A 27,349-nucleotide genomic window follows, 5' to 3' on the forward strand; every position below is an offset into this window, starting at 1 on the left:
AGTAGGAGTTGGCGGGGAGCGAAACGGAGTGTAGCGAATCGATCAGGACCCAGTGGAAATTCATCAAGAATAAAGGCGTGGAAGCGTTTCTGAAAAATCTGGTATTGACGGAGAGAAAGCTCGCCGAAAAATTGGGACTTAGAGTCCGCCGGAGATTGGAAACCCTGCAGCGTCACATGGACCCAGTAGTCGGAAGATCGGAAAGAGAACGACGAACGCTGAAACTCCATTGATCGAATAGAGATTTGAGATCAGACGACCAGAGGTTTGAAAATTTGAAACTTAAAATTCGTTGAGCCGGAGAGCGAGAAAGAGAGAGAGAGAGATGAGAGATTTGAGATCGCTGGAGATGAAGGAAGAAATAAGGGCGGGTGAGACAGACAAAGACTCCGCGTATTACTTTTATAGCCGTTAGCTTCTGGGTTTTTCAGGTCGGTTTGGGCAAGTCGGTTTGGGCGTACATTTGGCGCTGATTTTTGAATTTTGTAGGGAATTTTTTATTTTTTAAATCCCATTTTTGGAATAATATTTTAAGGGTAATGCTACGAGACCAATTTTTTAAATTAAATTTGTAAAGCAAATAGTGTGGTGGTTGATTATTGGATTATTACATAAGTGTTGATTAACGTGCTTATTTCCTATTTGTTACATATCATTTGATTTGAAAATTTTAGTTTAAAAATTTAATTTTCATAGCATTATCCCTTCTCTAATGGCCATTCTAGTCCTTTACTTCTATTTAAGGCGAATAATTCTAGGGCTCATTATGGTCTTCTAGACTTCAAAAAGTAACCTAATTTTGAGGGTTTTTAGTTACTGACTATTGAATCTTTACATAATTTCTTTGTTTTGTTGTTATCGAATACGTTGATGGCTACACATGGCCTTTTTGTAGTGGCAAAAAGAAATATAAAAGGACGTAAAGGCTGACAAATTTTACGCTTGGATGCGGATTCCCACAAACTTTGGGATCAAGCAAGGCGCTCGGTACACATTGTCCCAAGAAAACATGCAAGTGGACCTGAATGGATGTCACTATGTCACCATGTATCGACTAAATGGTGGAGGAATAGCTAGCAAATCATACTTACGTATTTGGCGCATTAAATGCGAAAGCGGTGGAAGACTTAAGCCTAGGGACTTGGGGCTCATCGAGGGTGAGTACACCTTAGAATGAGTCAGACAAAAAGAGAGAGACTTGTTTATGCCTACTGCTCTATTTAATGTTTCATTCAATATATACAAGTGACTTAGTGGACATAGCTTATTTTTGAGGGGTGAACCACTTAAACTTTATTGTTCATTTCTTATCATTGCGATCCCGAGCCCACCAAGGGCCGACTACATGACCATACTGGTCTTTGTTAACCTCATAATTTGAGCGTTAACAAGGTTGATATTGCAGGATGAGAATCGAGATTGCAGATTGGGGTTCTGATTGCAAATTTGGCTTGAAGGCCCAATACCCATCTCGAATCGAAAAATCAAAACCATTTCTGTAAAATCGGTTCAATTTCAATTTTTTGCCTCCTTTTTTCGGTTCGCTTTTCAAACTTGATGGCCACAGATGGTGCCTCACCGTAGTAACAAAAAACAATCATGTCTATGTATTTTGGTTCTTGTTCAACACACACCGATCTCCCTCCCCTAACAACTAACACTATCGTTTTGTCAAAAAAAAAAAAAAAACTGCATTAGTTATTTCATGTTAAAGAAAACAAATACGTTGATCGGATCTTCTATGCCCTTGGAAGGATTTTCATGTTAAAAATTTCAAGATTCTAAAATATGCTAGACGTTAGTCGGGCGGCGAGCTAGGGCCTAGCTGACACACCCCGACCTGAATCAAGGCATGTTGGCCGTCACGTGAGGGTAACGTAGCCATGTGCACAATGCGGAAGCAATATTAATATAGGAAATGTGAATAAACAAAAACCAAACCAACTAGAGTTCTAGATGAGATAAGGTGCAAGTGCGATAGTAAGTGTGAGTTTACAATCAGAGCATAAGTAACCTAAGTGCAGTCCAGCAGGACAAATACTAATTATACAACACCCAAAGGGAATCCTACATTAGTGATAATCTGTCAGAGCTACCGTGAGTTCCTCGTAAGCCACCAACCATCACTCTTACCTAAAACCTGGAGAGGCGCAAAACAGAAAGTGTGAGTGGGCAAAAACAAAGCTTTTCAAAACCATTTCATTTATCAAAAGTTCTAACCCCTCGCCGTAAAACCTGTATAATTTCCCAGAAAATAGAATATATACATATCTCAAAACCATGCACAGAAAATGATATTCATAAATATGCCACGCCAAATATCTCAAAATAACAGAATAAGTAACTTAGGTGAAATAACATATCAGCCGGATCCACCTAAAGTGGCCTGTACGGCTGAATCTATAGCTTAACAAGTATGCTTGCACACGAGTCGGAACCACCTATGGTGGTCTGTACGACATGACTAGGTGTAGATAAATACGCTTTAGTGCTACGATCACGTGAAGACTGTGCAAATAATCACGGGTCACTTACGAGTTGGAACCACCTAAAGTGGTATGTACGACAAGACTGTGCATCTAAGTTGGATCCAAGGTGAGCATATGGTGTGGAAGGTGAACATCACGTGAAAGACTGTTTCCTTAACCATGGGCGGGAGCACTAACACCGTGGTGCAGGTTATGAGCTCTTAACACATCTCACATAATCATCAATTCATATAAACAGTCTACAACTTACCTGGTACTTACCTGAGCATCCACAGCGTCAAATCACATTTATGCACACTAAACTAATTCATAGTCTAAGCATGATATAATAGGCATGACATTTCAAAACATAAATTTCATTTAAAACTCATTTTCTGGGAAAAAGACCAAGTATATAAGTATATACTGAAAACCAAAAGCCCACTCACTGATATGTGGAGGGGTCGTAGCCCCTGAGTCTTGCTTGATTGCGCTAGTCCTCAGGATAGGTTTCACCTATATGAGAAACAACTACATAAACGTTATTTAAAAGCACATACACAAAACTAGGTAATAACTTCTCATACATTGCTCAATTGGGGTAATTGAATATACCACCGAGACCTACTCAACCTCAGGAACATCCCCATATTTTTAGAAAACTTTTCCGAGCACCCACGTGCCCTCATGCGCTGGCCAAGGCACGGCTAGACACGTGGCCCACACGTAGGCACATGCTTGGCACACCAAACGGATTCCCTAACGGTGTAGGGAATATTTCGTTAAAAATCAACATATACCGTTATAATTACCTGACGATGTTAGAATATTCTGTCAAAGTTGACGGAATATTCTCTTCCTTCAACCTTGGTTCGCCGGAGTCTGGCGCCGGTGCCGCTGCATTCGTCGATTTCACTTTTAGGTCCTAAAACTCAAGGAATCTCGTCGGAAAAATCACGATAATCTGGCCACCCCTACAACTCACTGAAACCTTCGCGATCACGTCGAGTCACTGTGCACCTCTTCGGGGGTTTCCTGGTTCTCGAGTTCCCGACGTCCTCACGTCCAACCAAAAGTATTGCTCGACTCCTGAGCTTGAAAGGAGCATGAAAACAACTACCAAAACCCCGATCTGCGATTAGTGAGCTAGGTTCGAGGTTGTCCGTACCGTTGTACGGAAATGGAAGAAAATCCGAGAGGGAGGAGAGAGAGAGGGTCAACAAGATTGGTTGGTGTGTGTGTGTGGTCCAGTTTGCAGCCAATCAACCAAAACCTTAGGCCATTTAATTCTAATTAGGTCCAATTAATTAGGGATAGATGCTAACCCAAGTACCAAAAAGGGATGAAATTTCAAGTGAATAAAAATCAATAAAATGAAATCAGCTGACAATAATCTCACAGGAAAATTGATGAGAGTGCCAGGACCCCAATATTTCAAGGCAGCAGGATCATAAGCTCTAGCTGCAGCCTCTTCATCGTCATAGGTACCTGTAAGAGCGATAGCTTACACAAGAAATTGCCACTTTCTTGAGTAATCTATGACAAACTGAACCTCCAACTTACCCAAGTAAACTGGAATATATATCGAATCATCATGCGCCAACATTTGCATGCACAATCCAAGAAATCAAATGCTTGTCAGAAATTACACATGTATACAATATTTATACGCATAATATATATATATATATATATATATATATATATATATATATGTTTATTTATGGGATAGGATCAAGGGACTGCAACAACTTAAATATACGCTATTGGAGCTGGAATTACCGCGGCTGTTGGCACCAGACTTGTCCTCCAATGGATCCTCGTTAAGGGATTTAGATTGTCCTCATTCCAATTATCAGGCTCATAGAGCCCGGTATTGTTATTTATTGTCACTACCTCCCCGTGTCAGGATTGTACAAATACTTTTACTCTTTTTAAGCCTTTTGATTACATGACATCAAATGGTTTTTATTTATTCATTAAATGACATGGATGCTTATGTGGATTTTAACTAATATTAAAGATAAAATAAAATTGAAAAAAAACATAAAATCTGGAAAATTAAAACTAAAATTAAAAAGGGAAGAAACCCTAGTTGTCCGCAGTCCTCCATCTCCCCCTTTGCTAATGTGGTTTTGCAACTTCATGTCTTGGAAACAGTAGTTGTCATGGAAACGGCACTTTGTTCTTTGGAGCACAACTTGGCAAGACCGAAATATGAGATTTTTGGGTTGAAGTTGTCATCTAATAGTACATTGTGAGGTTTGATATCGAAATGAAGGATTCGTTGGTCACATCCGTGGTGAACTTACTCAATTCTTTTGGCTATTCTGAGAGTAATATGTTGTAGTTTCTCCCAACCAAGAAAATGGTTCTTGCTGTCTGCTGACGATATGAGTTTTGCAGTGAAACCATTTGGTGCAAATTCATAAACTAAGGCTCGTCTAAATCCATCAGCGCAATAGCCAACCAAGCGAACCACGTTAATATGGTGGATCCAACCTAATGTTGACACTTCATTGATAAACTCTTCTCCATTTCCATTGGAATTGTTGAGCATCTTTACAGCAACAAAGATCTCACTCAAGAGCTTTCCTTTGAACATTGTTCCAAATGTTCCTTTTCCCAACTTGTCTCTAGATTTGTTTGTAATCCACTTGATATCAGCATATGAGTACCTCGTAGGCCTGAGAGTTCTGTAGTTTTCCAAAATTTCTTCGATCATGGTTTGCCGCTCCTTTTCTATTCGATCAATAAGTATGTACACGATGGAGACCAACAAGTATCAGCACAAGTGAAAATGAACCAAGGACTGCACTTGCATAGTTTACGTTCAATTAAGAACCTCTACGCCAAACTTCAAATTTTCAAAAGGAAAAAAAAAAAAAATCTTTCATGGTGAATGCATATAGAATGAGCCTGTAACAACTAGTTTTTTCGTGGTACCTGTAGAAAAATTTCAATCCCATTAGTTCTTCATTTGTACCAAATCATTAAATCATTGCATATTTGTATACAGAACATTCTCAAGTTCTTGATTGTGAATGGAACATTCGATAACTATGGAGCACGGGGGTCTCTGCTTGCAGGTTGAGCAGGGGGTACTTGCGATTTCTGCACAAGGGGAGACAGAGGATTGTGTACAACTAGGGTTTCTTCCTTTTATTTTTTATTTTTTTAATTTGAGTTTTAATTTTCCAGATTTTATGTTTTTTTTTTTCAGTTATATTTTATCTTTAATATTAGTTAAAATCCACGTAAGCATTCATGTCATTTAATGAATAAATAAGAACCATTGGATGTCATGTAATCAAAAGTGTAAAAGTATTATGGATCCGAATTTCTTGGCCATAATACACTCTACTTGGTACGATCACTAACTCACGGTCACAAATACGCTGTAATGGCATCCAACGAGCATTATGACTGTTAAAATTTCATAGCATTTGTAACTAGAAATCTACGGTACCATTAATCATGCTACATCACCTTGAGTCTTTGAGATTACAAATTATACCACTTTAACTTGAATCTGTTTAACTCCGCCTATGTCTTACATGGCCGGTCCCAAGCCCGGATAAAGGAGGAGGGGGAGGGCGTCAGGTAGTCGACAGCCGGCACTCCATGATCACGTCGAATCCTTATGAAAATGAATCCAGAACAAAATCGCGCTAAAGCTAGGGCGTCACCCGTAAGTGGCACGCTGTGTGGCCTGAGCACAGTGATAAGTGAGCAAGGGTCGCTGTATCTCCATCGGCACCCGGATGCAGTGTTAAATGAGCAAGGGGGCCATAGAAACTTCTTTTCGAACGACTCCACTCAAAGTTGTTTGGGAGCATATGCTCCTATCAACTTTACCCGGGACACACAAAAGAAGTACTTTGATCCTATTAGACGGGGGAGGGTGAAGAAGCTAGGACAGAAGGGTAGAGTTCAAGAGAGCAAAATGCGTTTAGGAACGTGGAATATAGGAACATTAACGGGAAAATCTATGGAAGTAGTGGAAGTTATGGTGAGGAGAAGGATAAATATTATGTGCCTACAAGAAACTAAGTGGGTTGGTAGTAAGGCAAAGGATCTAGAAAACTCAGGGTTTAAACTTTGGTATTCGGGCACAAATAGAACGAGAAACGGTGTTGGCATCATCGTGGACAAGACCTTGGTACAAGATGTTGTAGATGTCAAGAGGGTAGGAGATAGAATCATGGCAATCAAGATTGTAATAGGACAAGAACTTATCAATGTGATTAGTGCGTACGCACCTCAAGTAGGGTTGGATACGAGTTCGAAGGAGAAATTTTGGGAAGATCTTGGAGACTTGGTGCAAGGAATTGCTCAGACGGAGAAGTTATTTATAGGAGGAGATTTAAATGGACACGTGGGCAGGGAGACAGGCAACTATGGAGGTTTTCATGGTGGCCATGGTTTTGGGGAGAGAAACGAGGATGGGGAAGCTATCTTGGATTTTGCAATGGCATATGATCTCTTCTTAGCCAACACCTTCTTTAAGAAGAGAGAAGAACATGTGATCACCTACAAGAGTGGGTCGTCAAAAACACAAATAGATTTTCTTCTAATGAGGAAAGGGGATCGTATAACTTGTAAGGATTGCAAAGTTATACCAGGAGAGAGCGTGGCTAATCAACATCGCTTGTTGGTGATGGATGTACATATCAAAAGAGTAAGACAAAAGAACAAGACTTGGAAGTGCCCAAGGACTAGATGGTGGAATCTAAAAGAAGAAAAACAAGCCATTTTCAAAGAGAAGGTAATCACCCAATGTGTGTGGGATAGAGAGGGGGAAGCTAGCCAAATGTGGGATTCCATGGCTAGTTGTATCCGAAAAGTAGCAAAAGAGGTATTAGGAGAGTCCAAGGGCTTTGCCCCACACCAAAAGGAATCTTGGTGGTGGAATGAGGAGGTACAAACAAAGGTGAAGGCTAAGAAGGAATGTTGTAAAGCCTTATACAAGGAGAGGACTGATGAAAATGGTGAAAGGTATAGAAAAGCGAAGCAAGAGGCGAAGAAAGCTGTCAGAGAAGCTAAGTTAGCGGCTTACGACGATATGTATAAACGACTAGATACCAAAGAAGGAGAGTTGGATATCTATAAACTATCTAGAGCAAGGGAAAAGAAGACAAGAGACCTAAACCAAGTGAGGTGCATCAAGGATGAGGATGGAAAGGTTCTTGCTACAGAGAACGCGGTTAAAGACAGATGGAGAGGTTATTTTCATAATCTTTTCAATGAAGGACATGAAATGAGTGCTTCTTTAGGGGAGTTGAGTAACTCAGAAGAGTGTAGAAACTACTCTTTTTATCGTCGAATCCGGAAGGAAGAAGTGGTTGTAGCTTTGAAGAAGATGAAGCATAAAAAAGCAATAGGCCCAGACGATATACCAATCGAAGTGTGGAAACTTTTGGGAGAGACAGGTATAACATGGCTCACTGACCTTTTCAATAGGATTTTGAAAACGAAGAAGATGCCAAATGAGTGGCGAATGAGCACTTTGGTGCCTATCTACAAGAATAAGGGCGACGTACAAAATTGCATGAACTATAGGGGTATTAAGCTAATGAGTCATACAATGAAGCTCTGGGAGAGAGTCATTGAGCATATATTGAGGCAAGAGACACGGGTTTCGGACAACCAATTCGGGTTCATGCCAGGGCGCTCAACCATGGAGGCAATCTATCTCTTACGAAGATTGATGGAAAGATATAGAGATGGGAAAAAGGATTTACACATGGTCTTTATAGATTTGGAAAAAGCGTATGATAGGGTCCCAAGAGACATTCTTTGGAGGATTTTAGAGAAGAAAGGAGTACGAGTAGCATATATCCAAGCTATAAAGGATATGTATGAAGGAGCAAAGACTGCCGTAAGAACTCATGAAGGACAAACCGAAAGCTTTCCCATAACTGTAGGATTACATCAAGGCTCATCCTTAAGTCCTTACCTTTTTGCGTTGGTAATGGATGAGTTAACACGACATATTCAAGATGATATTCCTTGGTGTATGCTTTTCGCAGACGATATAGTGTTGATAGATGAAACTCAGGAAGGGGTAAATGCAAAGCTTAACCTTTGGAGAGAAGTGTTGGAATCTAAAGGTCTTCGCCTAAGCCGATCAAAGACAGAATATATGGAGTGCAAGTTCAGTGCAAATGGAGGCCAAAACGAGTTAGGGGTGAGGATCGGAGATCAAGAAATACCAAAGAGCGACCGTTTTCGTTACCTAGGATCTATCTTGCAAAAGAACGGAGAATTAGATGGAGATCTCAACCATAGAATACAAGCTGGATGGATGAAGTGGAAGAGTGCATCCGGCGTGTTGTGTGACCGCCGTATGCCACTGAAGCTCAAGGGAAAATTTTATAGGACGGCAATAAGGCCGACGATTCTGTATGGCACAGAATGTTGGGCGGTGAAACATCAACACGTACACAAAATGGGTGTAGCGGAGATGAGGATGCTTCGTTGGATGTGTGGGCACACGAGAAAGGATAAGATTAGGAATGAGGATATCCGGGGTAAAGTAGGAGTAGCCGAAATTGAAGGAAAGATGAGAGAAAATCGGTTACGGTGGTTTGGACATGTGCAAAGAAGGCCTACTGACGTTCCGATTAGAAGATGCGACTATGGGACAGAGGTGCAGGGCCGAAGGGGTAGAGGAAGACCTAGGAAAACTTTGGAAGAGACTCTAAGAAAAGACTTAGAGTACTTGGATCTAACGAAGGACATGACAGGATCGAGCACAATGGCGTTCTAAGATTCATATAGCCGATCTCACTCAGTGACTTGGATTTTCCAAGTCTCCAACCGAGAAGTTTTCCTCATTCGGGAAATTAAGAGAACACTACCCCAACCTACATGCTCCACTCAGAAAGCTTCAACATACAAGCTTTAACAAAAGAAAATTCAAAGAACTTAGCGAAGAAGGCTTTGGTGTATTTAACACAATACGTTGAAATGAAGGAAAACTTATTTATTGATATCCCCGATAAGCTACAAATATGTACATATACATGAGTCAAAATAAGCACACAAGAGGGAGCCCTCACAAAGGTTGCTTAGGAGAAGTCTCAGCAGTCGGTAGAGCCCCAGAAAGAGAAGGCACCGGAGGGGGATCATTTGGAGCCTCAGTACTGGACAGAACCCTAGAAGGAGGAGGCATCAGAGGTTGATCATTTGGAGCTTCATTACGCGGTACAGCCCCAGAAGACGAAGGCAATAAATGCCTTTGGAACAAACCCACAAATCTCTGATGATCAAGTAAAACCTGACCATCAGTTTCCTTCATCTGGTCAAGCTTCCTCTTCATGTTTGTAGCATAGTCATGTGCGAGCCGGTGCAACTGTTTATTCTCATGCTTGAGCCCTCTAATCTCCTGTTTGAGACTCATCACTTCAGCCGCCAATGATTCAACTTGGCGGGTTCGAGCAAATAGGCGTTGGGCCATATTAGACACAGAACCTGCACACTGAACACTGAGAGCCAGCGAATCCTTAACAGCTAACTCATCAGACCGTTTGGAAAGTAGTCTGTTATCTTTGGGAGTGAGAAGGTTCCTGGCCACCACCGCAGCGGTCATATCATTCTTCATCACGGAATCCCCAACGGTAAGAGGACCAGTAGGGGAGACGAAGGATGGGCGCCATATGTTGTCTGGAGAAGGCGGGGCTGCCTCTTCAACAAGGTTCAAGTCAAAACGACGGTCGGAGGGGCCAGACATTTTCAAAGGTGTTGAAGAGAGAAGAGGTCGGACAAATCAAGATCTTAGAAGTGCAAGAATGAAGCTTCTACTGGTGGAGATTCAAGTGTGCTTTGGAACTTAATGCCAGCCCCTATAAAAATCTGCACTCGACGAAGCTTCAGAAATCGAAGAGGCGCCTGCTCAGAAATCGAAGAGGCGTTTGCTTTCTCAAAAACTGGGCTGCTTAGAGATCACGAGGGTTGATCTCAGAAATCGAAGAGGCGTTTGCTTTCTCAAAAGTTGGGCTGCTCAAAGACCACGAAGGCCGATCTCAAAAATCGAAGAGGCGCTCGCTTTCTCAAAAGCTGGGCTCCCCAGAGACCACGAGGGCCGATATCAGAAATCGAAGAGGCACCTACTTTTCCAGCCTTTTCCAGCCTTGTCAGCACCTGTCACACGCACACTCAGTTTTGCGGAAATTATGGGCATTCTGTCAAAGACTTCTGGGGAAGTAGAAAACACATGAATCTTACTGTTCAATCACCCACTTCCCACACGCAACAATAGCTCATGGGTACCACAGATAACTTTGCCAAAGTTCTCTGCCAAAGTTGAGCACGTGAAGCTTGCAGCTCCCACTACATCGCTCTGACCAAGAAGGGTAAAAGAATAGCAAAGAAACAGCACTAACAAAGTTTAGACCCATAAATTTTGAAGGTCTAGCTACCATATTATTACCCACAAGGGTAAAGGAACAGTACCACTGCTGGATAATTGGAAAGTCCCTGTGTGTCAATCTCTGTGCTTCGTGGCAAGGTAGACTAGCAAACATGCCCAACCTTTACTCACATTCGAGAAAACACTCCCAATAAGATTGCTTGCTCCAAAATCGAAGAGGCACCGTCCTCCGAATCTCGAGAGCCAGACTCCCAACATGACTACTTTCTTAAAAATCGAAGAGAGGGTAAAGGAACAGTACCATTGCTGGATAATTGGAAAGTCCCTGTGTGTCAACCTCTGTGCTTCGTGGCAAGGTAGACTAGCAAACATGCCCAACCTTTACTCACATTCGAGAAAACACTCCCAACAAGATTGCTTGCTCCAAAATCGAAGAGGCACCGCCCTCCGAATCTCGAGAGCCAGACTCCCAACATGATTACTTTCTCAAAAATCGAAGAGACACTGCTCCCCGAATCTCGAGAGCCAGACCCCCAACATGATTGCTTTCTCAAAAATCGATGAGGCATCGTTCTCCGAATCAATCGAAGAGGCGCTCGCTTTCTCAAAAGCTGGGTTGCTCAGAGACCACGAGGGCCGATCTCAGAAATCGAAGAGGCACCTACTTTTCTAGCATTGTCAACACCTGTCACACGCACACTCAGCTTTGCAGAAATTATGGGCATTCTGTCGAAGACTTCTGGTGAAGTAGAAAGCACATGAATCTTACTGTTCAATCACCCACTTCCCACACGCAACAATAGCTCATGGGTACCACAAATAACTTTGCCAAAGTTCTCTGCCAAAGTTGAGCACGTGAAGCTTGCAGCTCCCACTACATCGCTCTGACCAAGAAAGGTAAAAGAATAGCAAAGAAACAGCACTAACAAAAGTTTAGACACATAAATTTTGAAGGTCTAGCTACCATATTATTACCCACAACTGTAAAGGAACAGTACCACTGCTGGATAATTGGAAAGTCCCTGTGTGTCAACCTCTGTGCTTCGTGGCAAGGTAGACTAGCAAACATGCCCAACCTTTACTCACATTCGAGAAAACACTCCCAATAAGATTGCTTGCTCCAAAATCGAAGAGGCACCGTCCTCCGAATCTCGAGAGCCAGACTCCCAACATGACTACTTTCTCAAAATCGAAGAGAGGGTAAAGGAACAGTACCATTGCTGGATAATTGGAAAGTCCCTGTGTGTCAACCTTTGTGCTTCGTGGCAAGGTAGACTAGCAAACATGCCCAACCTTTACTCACATTCGAGACAACACTCCCAACAAGATTGCTTGCTCCAAAATCGAAGAGGCACCACCCTCCGAATCTCGAGAGCCAGACTCCCAACATGATTACTTCCTAAAAAATCGAAGAGACACTGCTCTCCGAATCTCGAGAGTCATACCCCCAGCATGATTGCTTTCTCAAAAATCGAAGAGGCATCGTTCTCCGAATCTCGAGAGCCAGATACCACAGACCACTTTTTCAAAGTGCTTTGACAGAGTTAAAACATGTGAAACTGGCAGCTCCCACTACCGTGCTATGACCAAGCAGGGTAAAGGAATAGCATTACTACTTGTTGTTAGGGAGACTCCTATATATGTCGACCTCCATCCCCAACGGACAGGCAGACCTGCAAAAATGCTCAACCCTTCATCATATCTGAGAGGGCACTCCCAACGAAGCCTTTCGAAATATTCAGCTTTCTTTTCCCCCGATAATACCTCTGCAAACAAGCTATACTAGAGCAAGAATATCTCATATCATCAGGGTTAAAAGCAAGAGTATCCCATATCATGCTTTTTTCCTGTCTTTTCTTTTGGCCTTGTTTTTACCTGCAAGACAAGGAGAAAGAGAGCAATCAGTCAGCACTTGGAATCAAGCTTCCAGCCAGGAACTGACTGCCTGGAACCCCTTACCTGATTACTTACCTGGCATTGCTCTCGAGTACTCATCTTCAACATCTTATGTTTCCAGGGAAGATTCCGCATCTGCTTGAGGAACAGATAGGGCAAGTGCGAAGGATACAAGGAAGCATGTGGAGACAAGCGTAACAGCACACGTGCCGATACATTCATTACTCTGTCAAAAGCAAAAGTATCCCATATCAGCAGGGTGGAACGTACTCTAGATTTGATGGACTTGTTTTGACCCTCAAATTCTTCAGTCGGCCTTATACTCTGGAGGAAACCAGAAAACCCTCCAGCTCAGTTCAAGAATAAGCCTGTGGAAAGTTACTTCTTCAAAAGCAAAAGTATCTCATATCATCTCTTCTCATTTTTCTTCTCTTTATCCTTCATGCTGCTGCAAGATGGGGAGAAGGTGAACAATCAGTCGGAGCTCTGATTGCTTACCTTGTCTGTCACCTCTTTCAGCAGACCCCCTAGCTCGGCGACTTGGGGGACTCCTACTACATGGTTTGTATCGCGCTTGACCAAGCCTGAAACTACAAGTAAGCTTCAAGTGAAATTGATACATTACCTTGTGCATCTCCACCAGTTAAAGATACCACCCCTGGATGGAGGAAGAGTACTTCCAGAGAAGATGCCACATCTACCTATGAGACAGATAAGGCAAGTCAAGACGACACCACACTCCGATACTTAGAAGTTTCGTGATTACGAGATCATTCTCCCACAATATTTCCTAATGTCATTTGTACTAAATCATTCACTTGTACTCACTAAATGAGAGCTTGAACCTATGTACTTGTGTAAACCCTTCACAATTAATGAGAACTCTTCTATTCCGTGGACGTAGCCAATCTGGGTGAACCACGTACATCTTGTGTTTGCTTTCCTATCTCTATCCATTTATATACTTATCCACACTAATGACCGGAGCAATCTAGCGAAGATCACAAAAAGCGATCGTTTTCGCTACCTAGGATCTATCTTGCAAGAGAACGGAGAATTAGATGGAGATCTCAACCATAGAATACGAGCTGGATGGAAAGAGTGCATCCAGCGTGTTGTGTGACCGTCGTAGGCCACTGAAGCTCAAGGGAAAATTTTATAGGACGGCAATAAGGCTAGCGATGTTGTATGGCACAGAATGTTGGGTGGTGAAGCATCAACACGTACACAAAATGGGTGTAGCGGAGATGAGGATGCTTCGTGGGATGTGTGGGCACACGAGAAAGGATAAGATTGGGAATGAGGATATCCGAGGTAAAGTAGGAGTAGCCGAAATTGTAGGAAAGATGAGAGAAAATCGGCTCCGGTGATTTTGAACATGTGCAAAGAAGGCCGACTGACGCTCCGGTTCGAAGATGTGACTACGGGACAGAGGTTCAGGGCCGAAGGGGTAGAGGAAGACCTAGGACAACTTTGGAAGAGACTCTAAGAAAAGACTTAGAGTACTTGGATCTAACGGAGGACATGACACAAAACCGAGCGCAATGGCGTTCTAGGATTCATATAGCCGACCCCACTTAGTGGGAAAAGGCTTTGTTGTTGTTGTTGTTGTTGTTGTAACTTGAATCTGTTTACATCGAAATGGTTGGAGAGACTGCAATTTGGTTCTGTCCAAACAGATACACATGAATGTGGAATAAGAATTCATTTACAGGCTATATATCGGGCAATTACTAACATTCCTACCATTCTCATCTCGGATGAGCTCTACAAAACTTACACATCATCTCCTATATTGCATTTCGGCCTATCAAATATGTTACAGATGGTACTCGGCAACTGCATATGTACCAGCCATTGTTGACTCCAGCAGCCTGTGGTTCTCTTCCTTCGTTCTACTTATCAGCGAAGAGGTGGAATGTGTATCGCAGGGCTCGCTTGTCAAATCTTGGTACCCAGATTTTCTTTTTAAAAGTTCTGCAGAAGTTCATAACCCGATTCAGTTATCTAATCATTCAATAAGTGACGTGAAGGACTTTGCGAAGATAAAGAGCAAAAGGAAAAATGTCGACCACTTAGACTGAAAGAAGCAGCTGCACATGAAGATATTGCAGCGGAATGTAAAATTAGTTATTTCGACAATGTGACAGCAGCAGTTATGACACAGCTTGTTATAAACACATTCATCATTGGCATGCTCAACAGACTGAACGGCTACCACACAACTTTTGTTTTCTGATCACAGAATCAGAAAACTAGTACTACGAAAAACAGGTATACAAAAATATTCTCATGCAATCGAAATGCTCATTTTTTAACTAAACCCATATATATCATACCTACCTACCCAACCACATCCCAAAGGGAACACCAATTCCTCCAAATATTTCAACTGGCATAAACAAAGCATAGGCTTCAAAATAACAGAATTCTGTAAAAGGATATATTCATGTGCATACCAATTCTTTCTTTTATAAGAGTAGCATATTCAGCTCCAGCGCTTTTGTGTGCAAAAGATGATATATCAAGGTACATTTGGCTTGACGGTCGAATTCCAGCATCCACCATCCATTGTAGTACCTACGCAAATATATTGTTTGAATTTTGAGTTTGACATAAGCATGAGATGGTGTAAGATGAATCTTGCATTACACTGTTGAATGGCCACATATCGCTTACAACCTATAGAAGCAAGCAAAGATTAAATTTTGCATGCAAACACGGCACATTTGTGGTTTCAGTTTGACAAAGTTCAAATCTTTGTTCTAAGACAGTGCCCTACCCAACTGTTACACATGGATTCACTAGGTAATTTCTTATATTTCTTATCTTCGAGACTCAATGCATAACATGCAGAACTTTTGCTAGAGCACCATAAATTAAGAACAAGTACTGTCTCAATATGATGCCAATGTAATTGGACTTTGGCCTTCATATCATGTGTGTGTAACCAACAAATAGCATGATGCAAACTATTACAGCATTTACTTTGACTAAAACAAGTGCATAAATGGAAGTTTGATGTGTAGGTTACCTCAAAATATTTTCTCCAATTTCCGACAGACAGGAGATTCTTCAACAAAATTGAATAAGTATCAAAATTGATATCACCACTGGATGCCACTATCTTGTAGAATAACTGTATGGATAGAGGGGGGAAGAGAGAGAGAGAGAGAGAGAGAGAGAGTTCAAAATGACCGTGATAAAAGAAAAAAAACCTATTCATAATCAGAGTTTGCAGAATAGTGCATATTTAACTTCCAATAACTTCAGTTTAAAAGAAAAAAAGGATAGATGAAAGCAAATTGGTGATTGCATAAATGTAGTGTGCTCTGTAACATTTATCTATCAAATACTAGAGAAATTCTAGGTACCTTCATCATAGTTTCAATCTTTCCACTTCTTCCAAGAATACGCAGAAGTTGATTCACAAGTCCAATTGAAACTCCAGGTAGTGAGGGCTCAATCAACTTAATCAATTCCATTGTTGTTCTCCAATCTTGTAATCTTCATTCAAAGTTCAAATTTTCAGTTACTTAACTAACACAAAAATTTGTCCAAAAAAAAAAGGTAAAAGAAACCTAATACGAAAAAAGAATTTATGACAAAAGCATAAAACTATAATGCCTCATTGAAGCAAATTTAATAATTGGGAACAGAGATGAAGTTAAAATATGGCAAGGATAAAACATGGACATATATGATGCTAAGGCAAGTTACTCATCAAAATAGTAATACAAAACATGGACACAAGATACTTTTCATAATTTACATAAATAAGCAATTTTTCCAGGATGTATCATAGAGATGAATGTATTTGTATTCGTAATGTAAATTCAACTTAGATGGGAAATTTTCGTAACGAACAATTCCATTTTATGTAAGCTAATGTTGTATAACTTGTATCAGTCCAGTGGAAGAATAAGACAAGTCTTCAAATTGAGAACAGATAAATCTATTAATAAGACTGAAAAATAGAAGGACAAGGAAATGTGCGGACGACTACTCGTAGAGAAAGTAAAGGAAGAAGAAGAAGAAGCAACTCACAAGCTACAGGCTGATACCATTTCAAAGAAAATGGCATCACTGAAAGGAATTTCTTTTTCTCGCATGATTTCAGCCAGAATAAGAACCCTGGATGGGTTGCCTCCTTTGTTAAAAGCTCTCATTAAAGCTGAGCATGCAATGACATCTAGTTGGATGCCATTAGTTTCCATTTCTTGGAATAGAACACAAGCCTTTTCCCAATTCTCTGTTATACAAAGACCACTAAAAGATTAAGTTCCATGGGTGCTTCATCCTACTAGTGTCCAAGAATGCCAGAGGTTTAACATACAATCTTACCAGCAGCACTATACGCATGCAGCATTGTAGTATATGTAACTACATCAGGAGCACAACCAGCCGTTTTCATCAAGTTGAATATAGATTCTGCTTCTGTAAGTTGGCCCTGAGTTATTGTAATGAATAAAAAGACAAAAGAATTAATGACGTTGCTCACAAGTAACCAACAATATAATAAGGGGAAACTTTGGCTAAACAAAAACTTGCCATCTTGCTGTAGGCAGAGATCACAGATGAGTAGACCTCTTTGGAAACAAGAATTTTCAAATCCACCATTTCATCAAAAAATGTTATTGCCTCACTGTGTTTTGAAATCTTACAACAGCCACTTATCAACACAGTGTATGTAACAGAATCCGGTTTAACTTTCTTCTTTCTCATAGATTGATACAAGTTTATAGCTTTCTCATGTTCTCCCAAATTCATATAGCTTCCAATAGCTGAATTAAATGCAATTGTGTTCAATTCAATGCCTCGCAGCTTCGCTGCTGAAAGCACGGCATCAATTTTCACCTTCTGACCGCATTGTCCACAAGCTGCCAAAAGTGTACATATTGAGACAATGTTTGGATGAATTCCATCTCGCTCCATCTCACGCAAGACTTCTACCGCTTCAGCTAATAAACCATTAGATCCATAGGCATTAATCAGTGCGTTATAGCTCACAAGATTTGGCTTCAAGTTGTTTCTCTTCATCATGTCAAAAACTGCCCTGGCCTTTTGAGGTTGTTGTGATCTTCCGTATGAATTGAGTAGGGATGTATACGACACAACATCTGGCCGGAAACTACTTTTCTTTATCTCATTAAAAACTGACAATGCCTCTGCGCTCATCCCATGTGAAGCATATGCACCCAATAGTGCATTGTATGAAACAATGTTAGGTTTTAGGCCTTCTGCAAGTATTGTACTGAATACAGCTGTACAATTTTCTATCTGCCCGGACATAGAATACAGATGAATGATGCTGGTGAATGTCACAATGTCAGGACGGCATTCAGCTCTCTTATCTCTCATAGAGCTGAAAATATCAATGGCTTTCCCATATTGTCCAAGCTTTACAAGGCAATATATAACAATATTAAGGGTGGTTGTGTCTGGACGGATATTAGTTCCCTTCATAAGTTCAAAATAAGATAAAGCCTTTGAATACTGAGCCCCAGTTTTGTATGCAGATAAAACAATATTGTGAGTCACAAGATCAGGCCCAACTCCATTATCTGTCATTTTCTTGCATACTTTCAAAGCTTCCCTCCAATTTCCACTAGATCCACAAGCATTGATCAAGTTGTTATATGTTGATCTACTAGGAGGGATCTGCCCATAAGATAAGTTCATGAAAATCAAGGACGATATGATATCAACTAACAAAGATCAAATCTACTGTACATTGGATGAAGGGAAGGTTATTGATTCTGATTTGGGAATGATATATTGTTTCATAACCTTAATCTGTAGATTAACATTACAAATAAATTTGGAATGCAACAAGAACTACATCATCTAACTAGCCCAACAAGATGGGATGGTTTGACCTATAAAGTTAAGGTGTTCCAGAAGAACCTTGGTTTTTAATTTATATGGAAAAGAGCTATTAAGCTGCAGGGTGTAACAGGTAAAGAAAATTCACTCCAGAAAAAAATTGAACAGGCGAAGACGTAACTCAATCAACACTCAAAGTCAATCTGAATTTAAAGCACTAAAAGACATGTGTGACTCAAAACAACATGAAGGCTTTAAATGGACAGCAAAATGAAAGTCTAAAGACTGAAGAGTCATAGACAAATCAGTACAATGCTTTCTCTCCCTTTCTCTCCCTACGCTATGACTATGATATGTGATATTGCACACATTTCTCCCCATGCATCATTTGAGAAATCAAAGACAAGATAAAAGTTCCTGACATCAAATCAGACACGCTAAGATTAGAAAGAAGAACACAGAAAATACACACAGCTGCACGCAACATGTCATCCATAAGATTCATGGCCCAACGCCATTGACCTGCTCGACCATGTGCATTGATAAGAGCATTGTAGGACTCAGCATCAGGCTTGCACCTACCAAAAATTCATTATCGCAAACTTTCTAGTTATTGTGAATAAAGACAACAAATGTGATAAAATTAAGAAGTTGAATGTCTTTGTTGATTATATGGAGCCAATGTCGCCGTTGCTCACTTAGTTGTAATTCACTAATTCACAATGGGTTTCGACTTTTGAACATTATACTCGGGTTTCATCTGAACTGCTATCCTTTCTCCTCTGTCTTAACTGTGCTAGTCTTCACCTAAACTCTAACCAAATGGGAGAGGCCGAAAGTAAAAAGTACAGAAACAAAAAGAAGTACCTCCACTCTTGCATTTCGAAAAACAAGCCGCGAGCTTTATCGACAAGATTATGCCGAGCGTGCAATCTGATCATCATATTATACATGTCAGTGCGAGCACAATAGTTCTTCTGGTTCTTCATCCACCCGAACACTCGCACACAGTGTTCCACCGAACCCCTCTCTGTCATTTCCTAAACAAACAAAGCAAGCAACCCAAATTTCACACACAAATGCAAACACCAAACTCTAAACCCTAAATCAACAACATAAACAGCTCCGAAACGGAATTGAAATTTTTACCTTGATGAGAACAGGGAAGTTCTTACGAGCAAAGCGCCCGACCCATTGATTGAGTAAGCCCTCGATGTCCTCCCAGTGGCGGAGCTTGTAGAGGCGGTCGACGACGTCGGAGACGGCCCAGTCCTTCTGGAAACGCTCGGTTTCGACTCGTAAACGATGGCGTTTGGGGATGTGTTGTTTGGTGAGGCCGGTGATTCGGGTGGAGACGTGGTGAGTGCCGTGGTCGTAGTCCACGGAGACCTGCTTCTTCTCTTGGAAGGCGGAGGAGTCGCCGTTGTTGGGTTTTCCGCAGACAATTTGGTTCTTGGGGCGGGTCGGGTTGAAAAACGGTGGCCGGGATACGGTGGCCATTAGCCTCACAGTGAGCGAAGGGGAGAGGGAGAATGTGTGGATAGAAGGATGGAACTTTATTAATTAAAACTTTGAGGGGCGGTCGTGTAGTTTTCAAAACTTGAGGGGTTAGTAAGTAAAAATTGAAAAAGTTGCCACATTTACACTCTAGCGAAGCATTCAGCTCGGGGAGTGACGAGTGAGAGTGAGAGTGAGAGTGAGAGGAGAGAGAGAGAGAGAGAGTCATGGAAGGCCACTGCGACGACGATCCAATGGAGGAGGAAGTGGTTGAGGCGATGCCTAGGAGAATCAAAGGCAGAGGAGGTTTAAGGGCCCCATCCAAAACCCTAGACCTAGACCACCCGAACAACCCTCCTTCTTTCCCCCGTTGCAATGCCTCCCAATCTCCGGCTTACGCTCCTCAACGCTGTCAGTTCCTCTCTCTCTGGCGTTTATTTATTTCATTTTGGGTAATGCATTTTCTTTGTGTGTGAATGCTTGATGATCTGTTTGGCTGCTCAGAAAGTGATCAATGACGGTAATTAAGTAGTGAAAAAAATTAGAAAGATAACTGCTAGAAATGATCTTTAGGGCTGTGAAGGATTTGCTTGTTTATATAATCTTTTCGGCGATTTTTCCTCAATGCTTTTTAATGATTTTTGAATTTTTGTTTGTGGACATCTGCTAGCATTGGGAGCAGCCTCTCCATAAATGGGGGTAAGGCTAGCCGACATTCACCTCCCCCAGACCCTGCGTAAAGCGGGAGCCTTGTGCACTGGGTACGACCTTATGGACATCTGCTAGCAGAAATTAGGGTTTTCTGTTTAGGGATAAAGGGACAAGGCTAGTAACAACAATGAATAAACTAGGGCATATGTTTATGCTGCATTTTCTTTCGAAAGAGTTAGTGTGTGTGCGCGCGAAGTGGTGGATTGCCCCATGGCATAGGGTCTTCCTCTTTAACCCACTGCGTCCCAGGTTAAGACCCTATCCCCTCCCCTCGTCTAGCTTAGAGTAGTAATATCGTTTGTAATCAAGTGGGTGTTAATAATTGTTGAAAGCCACTTGTTTATTAAGAAAAAAGTTAGTTTCATTCACTACAAAAATCATATAATAACATATCGGAAGTTAAGTTCCAAGGAGATCAGAACTATCACTGTGTCCTATACAACTATGGTTGAAGGTTGTTATGCTACGAAGAGGAAAAAGAGTGCTTCATATGATTCGAAAAGGCAGGGTGCACAAAAAAGAATGCTTAAGGACCCAATAAGGACCTCTATGTTCTCCGAATATTAATTGTGTTTGTCTCTACCTTCTTGATGGTGATTAACAAGAAGAGAGGTAGTGTATTTTTTTGGCATTCAGAAGATATGTTTGTCCATTTCTTTCACTTAGTAAATAGGTTGGATTTATTTCTTGGTGACTTTGGAGTTATTATGTGTGCAGCTATTGAAGGATGGATCATATTGATCACTGGAATACATGAGGAGGTACAGGAAGATGATCTTTTTAATGTATTTGGCGACTATGGAGCAATCAAGGATTTGCATCTGAATCTTGACCGTCGCACTGGATTTGTTAAGGTAAGTTGTTTATTTACTTTTCTTGCATGCAAAACCTAAATGATGCTTCTGTTCGAGCATAACGAGCTGTATTGTATATGATTGAAGCCTTAAGCGGTGTGTTTGTTTACATTATATTTTCGTTGCCCTTCAGATGGTATTCAAATTAACTTCTTTTCAGACTCATTAGTGTCTTTTAAGATTCATTAAATATGTACCGGAGTTTATACAATTAGACAGCCTTTGGAGAAGTTGCCCACTTATTATTGCATATAAAGAATGATAAAAGGGTTTATTCTTGTTATAATAGTTGTTTAGGTAATTTAGAGAGCAGCTTTTGAGGATTTTTGTGGTACTTAGTAGATTGTGTCTGGGAGTACTACAATAAAATAAGTATATAGACAGAAATTAGTTGAAAATGATTTGTTTTCCTTATCCCAGCATGGATAGAATAGTCAAACAATTCACCACCCGTGTGTGCAGTTCTTTTCCCTTTCTTAGATTTGACATCTAATGAAATGGGTTGGTGAGATCCATGTTCAACGATATGCCTGTGTCCTGTTCTTATTGGCTGTATAAAAATGATCGAGATTGTGGTAAGGTCTCTCAGATTTAACAATCTGCTCTCTGATTCTTCAGTTATATCATATATGTTTATTTATGTATTGTTCGAAATGCAGCTAATATAAGCTTTATTGCAATCTGAAACTGGTTTATGTTGGGAGATAGAGTGATTGTCTTTGCCCTGTTCACCTTGTGCCTGCTGGAACATGGACGGGGAATTGAACAGGGAAAGTTGATGTGTGTGCCTATCAAAAAGTTAATTGTTTTTGTTGATCCTGTTGGATATATTGGTCGTCTAAATCTATAAACAACATCTGCCTTCAGTCAGTTACGTAAGTTACCAACATTTCAATGTTTTCAAATATGTGATCTGCAATTGTATATTTAATTGTTTCCTGTGAATCTTTTGTGTGATTGACGATTTGGTTTAGGGATTAATTCTTTTTCTTGTATCCAAATGTTGAATTATTTGGATGAATTGTATACTTCGTTCGTTTTTTATCTGCATGATCCTGCTCACTCATTCATGTCAAATATGCAGGGAAGGGTCAGATTTGGTCTTACTCATTTGTTGTTCGTTGTTATCGTTTGTATATCTTTTTTGCTTTTTATACATTTATTGTTGAGGTGGACTCTATATCCCCAACGGCACTTCTTTTTGGTGATTAACATACATACCTCTTGAAAAATAAATAAAAAAGGCAAGGAAATGTATGATACTTGTATTTTGCTTACTGATGCTAAAAGGTTTCAGGGTTATGTGCTGATTGAATATGAGAAGTTTGAAGAAGCTAAGGCAGCAATATCGGGAATGAATGGTGCCAAACTTTTTGGTCAAACCATATCTGGTGATTGGGCCTTCAGTACTGGTTCCTTCGGAGGCAATTTAAGGTGTGTTTTCCAATGAGTATTTTGTGCTATGTCATTCACGGCCTTGGTTTTTCTTTTCGATTGTTTGTTTATAATTAGATTAATTTGTCATATTTGCTAAATAAAACAAAAATTGTAGATCACTATGACATGATTCTTTAGTTTCGAGTTTTAATTCCTGATCTCTGCCACATCTAGTTTTTTACCTCATCTCTGTGAACAGAAGAACTTCTATCTTATCAAGTAATGGAAGCTTGTGCCGTTCTTAGCAATTATTAGTCAGATGACCGACCGATTCTTGGGCTAATGACTTTTCTCTTCCTAATATTGGGAAGAGAACCCAAATTTGAATCCACCTTCTCCGCTGATTAAAAAAATTGCTGGTCAGAGAAGAATGATTTATATACATACTTAATCTTTCAGAATATTTTAGTTTCCTGCACCAGCTAATCTCCAAGCATGCAATTGTTAAGCTTATGGGCTTTAGCTATCCATACATTAACTGATTGCTCCTCTCGTCTTCTTTCTAGGTCACCGGAATCAAACCGTTCTCGAAGTCCAAGGAGGAGATACTGATATGTTCTAATGACATTGGTAACTAATTGGCAAGTGTCGATCACTAATTCTGCGGTACTGTAAGTTGTCTCGAAAGATTAGGCTAGAACGGAAGTTGCAACACCTGAATTTACTACGTATGGAACTATTGAGATGGTATGTAACTAAACATCCCTAGTTGTACTTGGTTTCTTTGAGAGCCAGTTCTAACTGGGTATTAAGTTGATCCAAATATAATGCTGCTGTTAGGGTAAAAATGTTGTTTCCTTTGCAATTTGGTTTAGCAGATGTAGAAGTGAATGGTAAGCTAGAGTTTATTTCTACCAGTTGGATGTACTTGAGGTTCAAGAAACCGCCGACTGTTCATGTTTTCAGTTCATGGTATACGAACAAATAAATCGCAACCACGGCAGCGACCCAAGAGCAACCGCCCCCACCTTCTTTGTTGTCCCCACTGCCGCCCTCATCACTAGGGGTGGGTTCAGTACAATACCGTGCCGTTACCAATTGGCACAAAATCGGTATAGTGCAGTTGGCAATTGGATTGGCAAAATAATTTGGCAAAAAATCCACCCACTCATTCCCATCATTGTATGCCACTACTGCCGTCATGACTACAACCATACAATGATCAAATTATTGCCAATAGCCTGCAATGTGTACCTTAATGCATTGTTTTATGAAGTACTCATTTGGTGGACTGAATGGGATTGGGCTTGATATATAAAATAAGTTATGATTGGATTAGAGTGGATAGGATGTGATTTTTGTCAAGTGTTTGGTGCAAACAACTAATTTGGATTGGTTACGAATTAATTCACTTTTCGTAAAAAATAAAAAAATAAAAAAATAAAAAAATAAATCCAAATTATATCAAGAACAGCCAAAAATCCCCAGACCTCATTAAAACCCCTACGATCCCCAAATTCCCCAAGGCCACAACCATATATATATACAAAGAGTTTAAGGGGAGGGATCCCCATTTTTTGAAAAAAATGGGGATTAGGTGTGGGGCCCACTTCACATCAAATTTCAACGATCCGAACCGTCTATTTTGTTAGTCTCGATTCATAGATCATCCTTGCAAAAAATTCAATTCAATCCGAAACCATTTGCTTATTTAATTATCAATATCAAATTGCATATTTTCTTATATAACAAAGTATTCGTTCATTTCCTTGAACCCAATTAGATATCTTAAACATTTCCAATTTAGCTAATATTTTGCAAGGATGATCTATGAATCGAGACTAACAAAATAGACGGTTCGGATCGTTGAAATTAGATGTGAAGTGGGTCCCACACCTAATCCCCATTTTTTTCAAAAAATGGGGATCCCTCCCCTTAAGCTCTCTGTATATATATATATGGGTGTTTATAAGGTGCGGACGTTAAAATGCATCTTGCGTGTGGACTGTAATCAGACAGTGGTGATTTGCTGAGCTCATAGGTAGAACCGGGTTGTTGTGATCCAGTGTAATTAAACATTTAATTTTTTTTTATTCGGTTGGTATGTATTTGTCGGAGAGAAAGTTGAAGGATATGTTCGAGTGTTGGAGAGGGAAAGAAACAGAGGCCGAGACATGGAGTTGGGGTGAAGATCGATTCTAGTTGGGCTAAAGCTGCGTTATGATCGATTCCAGTTGAGGAGGATAATTTTATACCTTTAATTTTTTTTTTCGTTCACTAGGGGTGTTTTTGTTGGCGAGAGAGGGGGAGAGTAATCTTATACCTTTTGTTGATGCACAAAATCAGTGGGGACTTTGGTATAACAGAAAATGTTAAGTTTGTGACCTTCGCTAGATTGCTCCGGTCACTAGTGTGGATAAGTATGTAAATGGATAGAGATAGGGAAGCAAACACAAGATGTACGTGGTTCACCCAGATTGGCTACGCCCACAGAGTAGAGGAGTTCTCATTAATTGTGAAAGGTTTACACACAAGTACATAGGTTCAAGCTCTCATTTTGTGAGTACTAGTGAATGATTTAGTACAAATGACATTAGGAAATATTGTGGGAGAATGATCTCCTTTTATAGAAGAGAGTTTCTAACTTTGTTTTGACATTGACACGTGTCGTGTTGTGATTGGCTTCTGATGTTGACACATGTCGCGCTATGATTGGCTTTTGATGTTGACACGTGTCGCGCTATGATTGGCCTCCTGGTTGGAGGGAAACTCTTTCTGGTCCTTGATGGTATAACGTTGACCGGTGCTCGGTAGTTTCGGGATTGGTAAAGTATGGTACAAACAGTGCTCCCCTAAGTTCCCGAATGAGGGAAGCTCCTCGGTTGGGGACTTGCAAGATCCAAGCCGCTGAGTAATCACGAAACTTCTATGTACCAAAGTGTGATATCGTTTTCACTTGCCTTATCTGTCTCACAGGTAAATGTGGCATCTTCTCTGGAAGTACTTTTCCTCCATCCAGGGGTGGTATCTTTAACCGGTGGAGATGCACAAGGTAATGTATCAATTTCACTTGAAGCTTACTTGTAGTTTCGGGCTTGGTCAAGCGCAATACAAACCATGTAGTAGGAGTCTCCTAAGTCACCGAGTTAGGAGATTTGCCGAAAGAGATGACAGACAAGGTAAGCAATCAGAGCTCCCAGCAATCAGTCCCAGATCAGAAGTTTGATTTCGAGTTTCGGCTGATTGTTCTCATTCTCCCTATCTTGCAGGCAGCAGGAAGGATAAATTAAAGAAAAAGGAGAAGTGATGATATGAGATACTTTTGCTTTTGAAGAAGTAACTTTCCACAGGCTTATTCTTGAACTGGGCTGGAGGGTTTTCTAGTTTCCTCTAGAGTATAACGCCGACTCAAGAATTTGAGGGTCAAAACAAGTCCATCAAATCAAGAGTGCGTTTGACCTTGATGATATGAGATACTTTTGCTGTTGACAAAGTAATAGATGAATCGGCACGTGTTCTGTTGCGCTTGTCTCCACCTGCTTCTTTGTATCCTTCTCACTTGCCCTATCTGTTCCTCAGGCAGATGTGGTATCTTTTCTAGAAGCATAAGATGTTGAAGATGAGTACTCGAGAGCAATGCCAAGTAAGTAATCAGGCAAGGAGTTCCAGGTAGTCAGTTCCTGACTGGAAGCTTGATTCAAAGTGCTGACTGATTGCTCTCTTTCTCTTTGCCTTGTAGGTAAGAACAAGGCCAAAGGAAAAGACAGGGAAAAAGCATGATATGTGATACTCTTACTTTTAACCCTGATGATATAAGATACTCTTGCTCTGGTGTGGCTTGTTTGCAGAGGTATTATCAGGGGAAAGGAAGCTGAGTATTTCGAGAGGTTTCGTTGGGAGTGTCCTTTCAGATATGAGAAATGGTTGAGCATTTTTGCAGGTCTGCCTGTCCGTGGAGGGTGGAGATAGACATATATAAGAGTTTCCCCAACAACAAGTAGTAACACTATTTCTTTACCCTTCTTGGTCATAGTAATGTAGTGAGAGCTGCAAGCTTCACGTGTTTTAACTTTGTCAGAGCACTTTGAAAAAGTGATATGTGGTATCTGCAAAGCTGATGTTGCGTGTGAAGATTGCAGACAAGCTTTATCCAAGGAAATCTGGCTCTCGAAGTTCGAAGAGGGTGCCTCTTCGATTTTCGAACAAGCAAGCTCTCGAGATTCAGAGAACGGGTGCCTCTTCGATTTTTGAGAAAACAATCTTGTTGGGAATCTGGCTTTTGAGATTTGGAGAGCGGTGCCTTTTTGATTTTTGAGAAAGTAATCCTGTTAGGAGTCTGGCTCTTG

The 27,349-nt window shown here is 40.7% G+C and overlaps 2 protein-coding genes and 1 pseudogene across 3 annotated transcripts; 1 reads left to right on the forward strand and 2 right to left on the reverse strand.

Annotated features, from left to right (window-relative positions):
* Positions 1 to 4,611: 4,611 nt before the first annotated feature.
* On the reverse strand, positions 4,612 to 5,437 carry LOC139189803 (rust resistance kinase Lr10-like; annotated as a pseudogene).
* Positions 5,438 to 5,913: 476 nt separating this feature from the next.
* LOC114820170 (pentatricopeptide repeat-containing protein At2g41720) lies at positions 5,914 to 20,080 on the reverse strand. Of its 2 annotated transcripts, XR_003767544.2 has the most exons (11): positions 19,714 to 20,080; positions 19,432 to 19,604; positions 19,037 to 19,142; positions 17,290 to 18,399; positions 17,083 to 17,188; positions 16,786 to 16,990; positions 16,113 to 16,245; positions 15,773 to 15,877; positions 15,198 to 15,318; positions 14,374 to 14,715; positions 5,914 to 6,008 (listed from the first exon to the last, which is right to left on the reverse strand). XR_003767544.2 is itself a non-coding variant. In XM_029090596.2 (10 exons), exons 1-10 carry the CDS (start codon positions 20,062 to 20,064, stop codon positions 14,558 to 14,560), a joined length of 2,568 nt encoding a protein of 855 aa, XP_028946429.1. In that variant the 5' UTR covers positions 20,065 to 20,080; the 3' UTR covers positions 14,369 to 14,557. The 2 variants fall into 2 exon arrangements, 1 of the variants encoding a protein (XP_028946429.1); XM_029090596.2 differs by lacking the exon at positions 5,914 to 6,008 and having other exon boundaries at positions 14,369 to 14,715.
* Positions 20,081 to 20,155: 75 nt separating this feature from the next.
* On the forward strand, positions 20,156 to 23,851 carry LOC114820171 (RNA-binding protein Y14-like). The gene is made up of 4 exons (XM_029090597.2): positions 20,156 to 20,472; positions 21,490 to 21,626; positions 22,924 to 23,060; positions 23,570 to 23,851. The coding sequence occupies exons 1-4, from the start codon at positions 20,289 to 20,291 to the stop codon at positions 23,613 to 23,615; spliced, it is 504 nt and encodes a 167-aa protein (XP_028946430.1). The 5' UTR covers positions 20,156 to 20,288; the 3' UTR covers positions 23,616 to 23,851.
* The last annotated feature ends 3,498 nt before the right edge of the window (positions 23,852 to 27,349 follow it).

The sequence above is a fragment of the Malus domestica genome, chromosome 12 (assembly GCF_042453785.1).
Source record: "Malus domestica chromosome 12, GDT2T_hap1".
NCBI classification, from domain to species: Eukaryota; Viridiplantae; Streptophyta; class Magnoliopsida; order Rosales; family Rosaceae; genus Malus; species Malus domestica.

Coding starts and splice junctions, on each gene's coding strand:
- LOC114820170 (XM_029090596.2), bottom strand. CDS start 20,064: ATGGCCACCGTATCCCGGCCACCGTTTTTCAACCCGACCCGCCCCAAG. Junction 18,400..19,036: donor ATGACATGTTGCGTGCAGCT/GTGTGTATTTTC, acceptor TCTTATGGGCAG/ATCCCTCCTAGTAGATCAAC. Junction 15,878..16,112: donor AGATTGAAACTATGATGAAG/GTACCTAGAATT, acceptor CTATCCATACAG/TTATTCTACAAGATAGTGGC.
- LOC114820171 (XM_029090597.2), top strand. CDS start 20,289: ATGGAAGGCCACTGCGACGACGATCCAATGGAGGAGGAAGTGGTTGAG. Junction 20,473..21,489: donor GGCTTACGCTCCTCAACGCT/GTCAGTTCCTCT, acceptor TTATGTGTGCAG/CTATTGAAGGATGGATCATA. Junction 21,627..22,923: donor GTCGCACTGGATTTGTTAAG/GTAAGTTGTTTA, acceptor AAAAGGTTTCAG/GGTTATGTGCTGATTGAATA.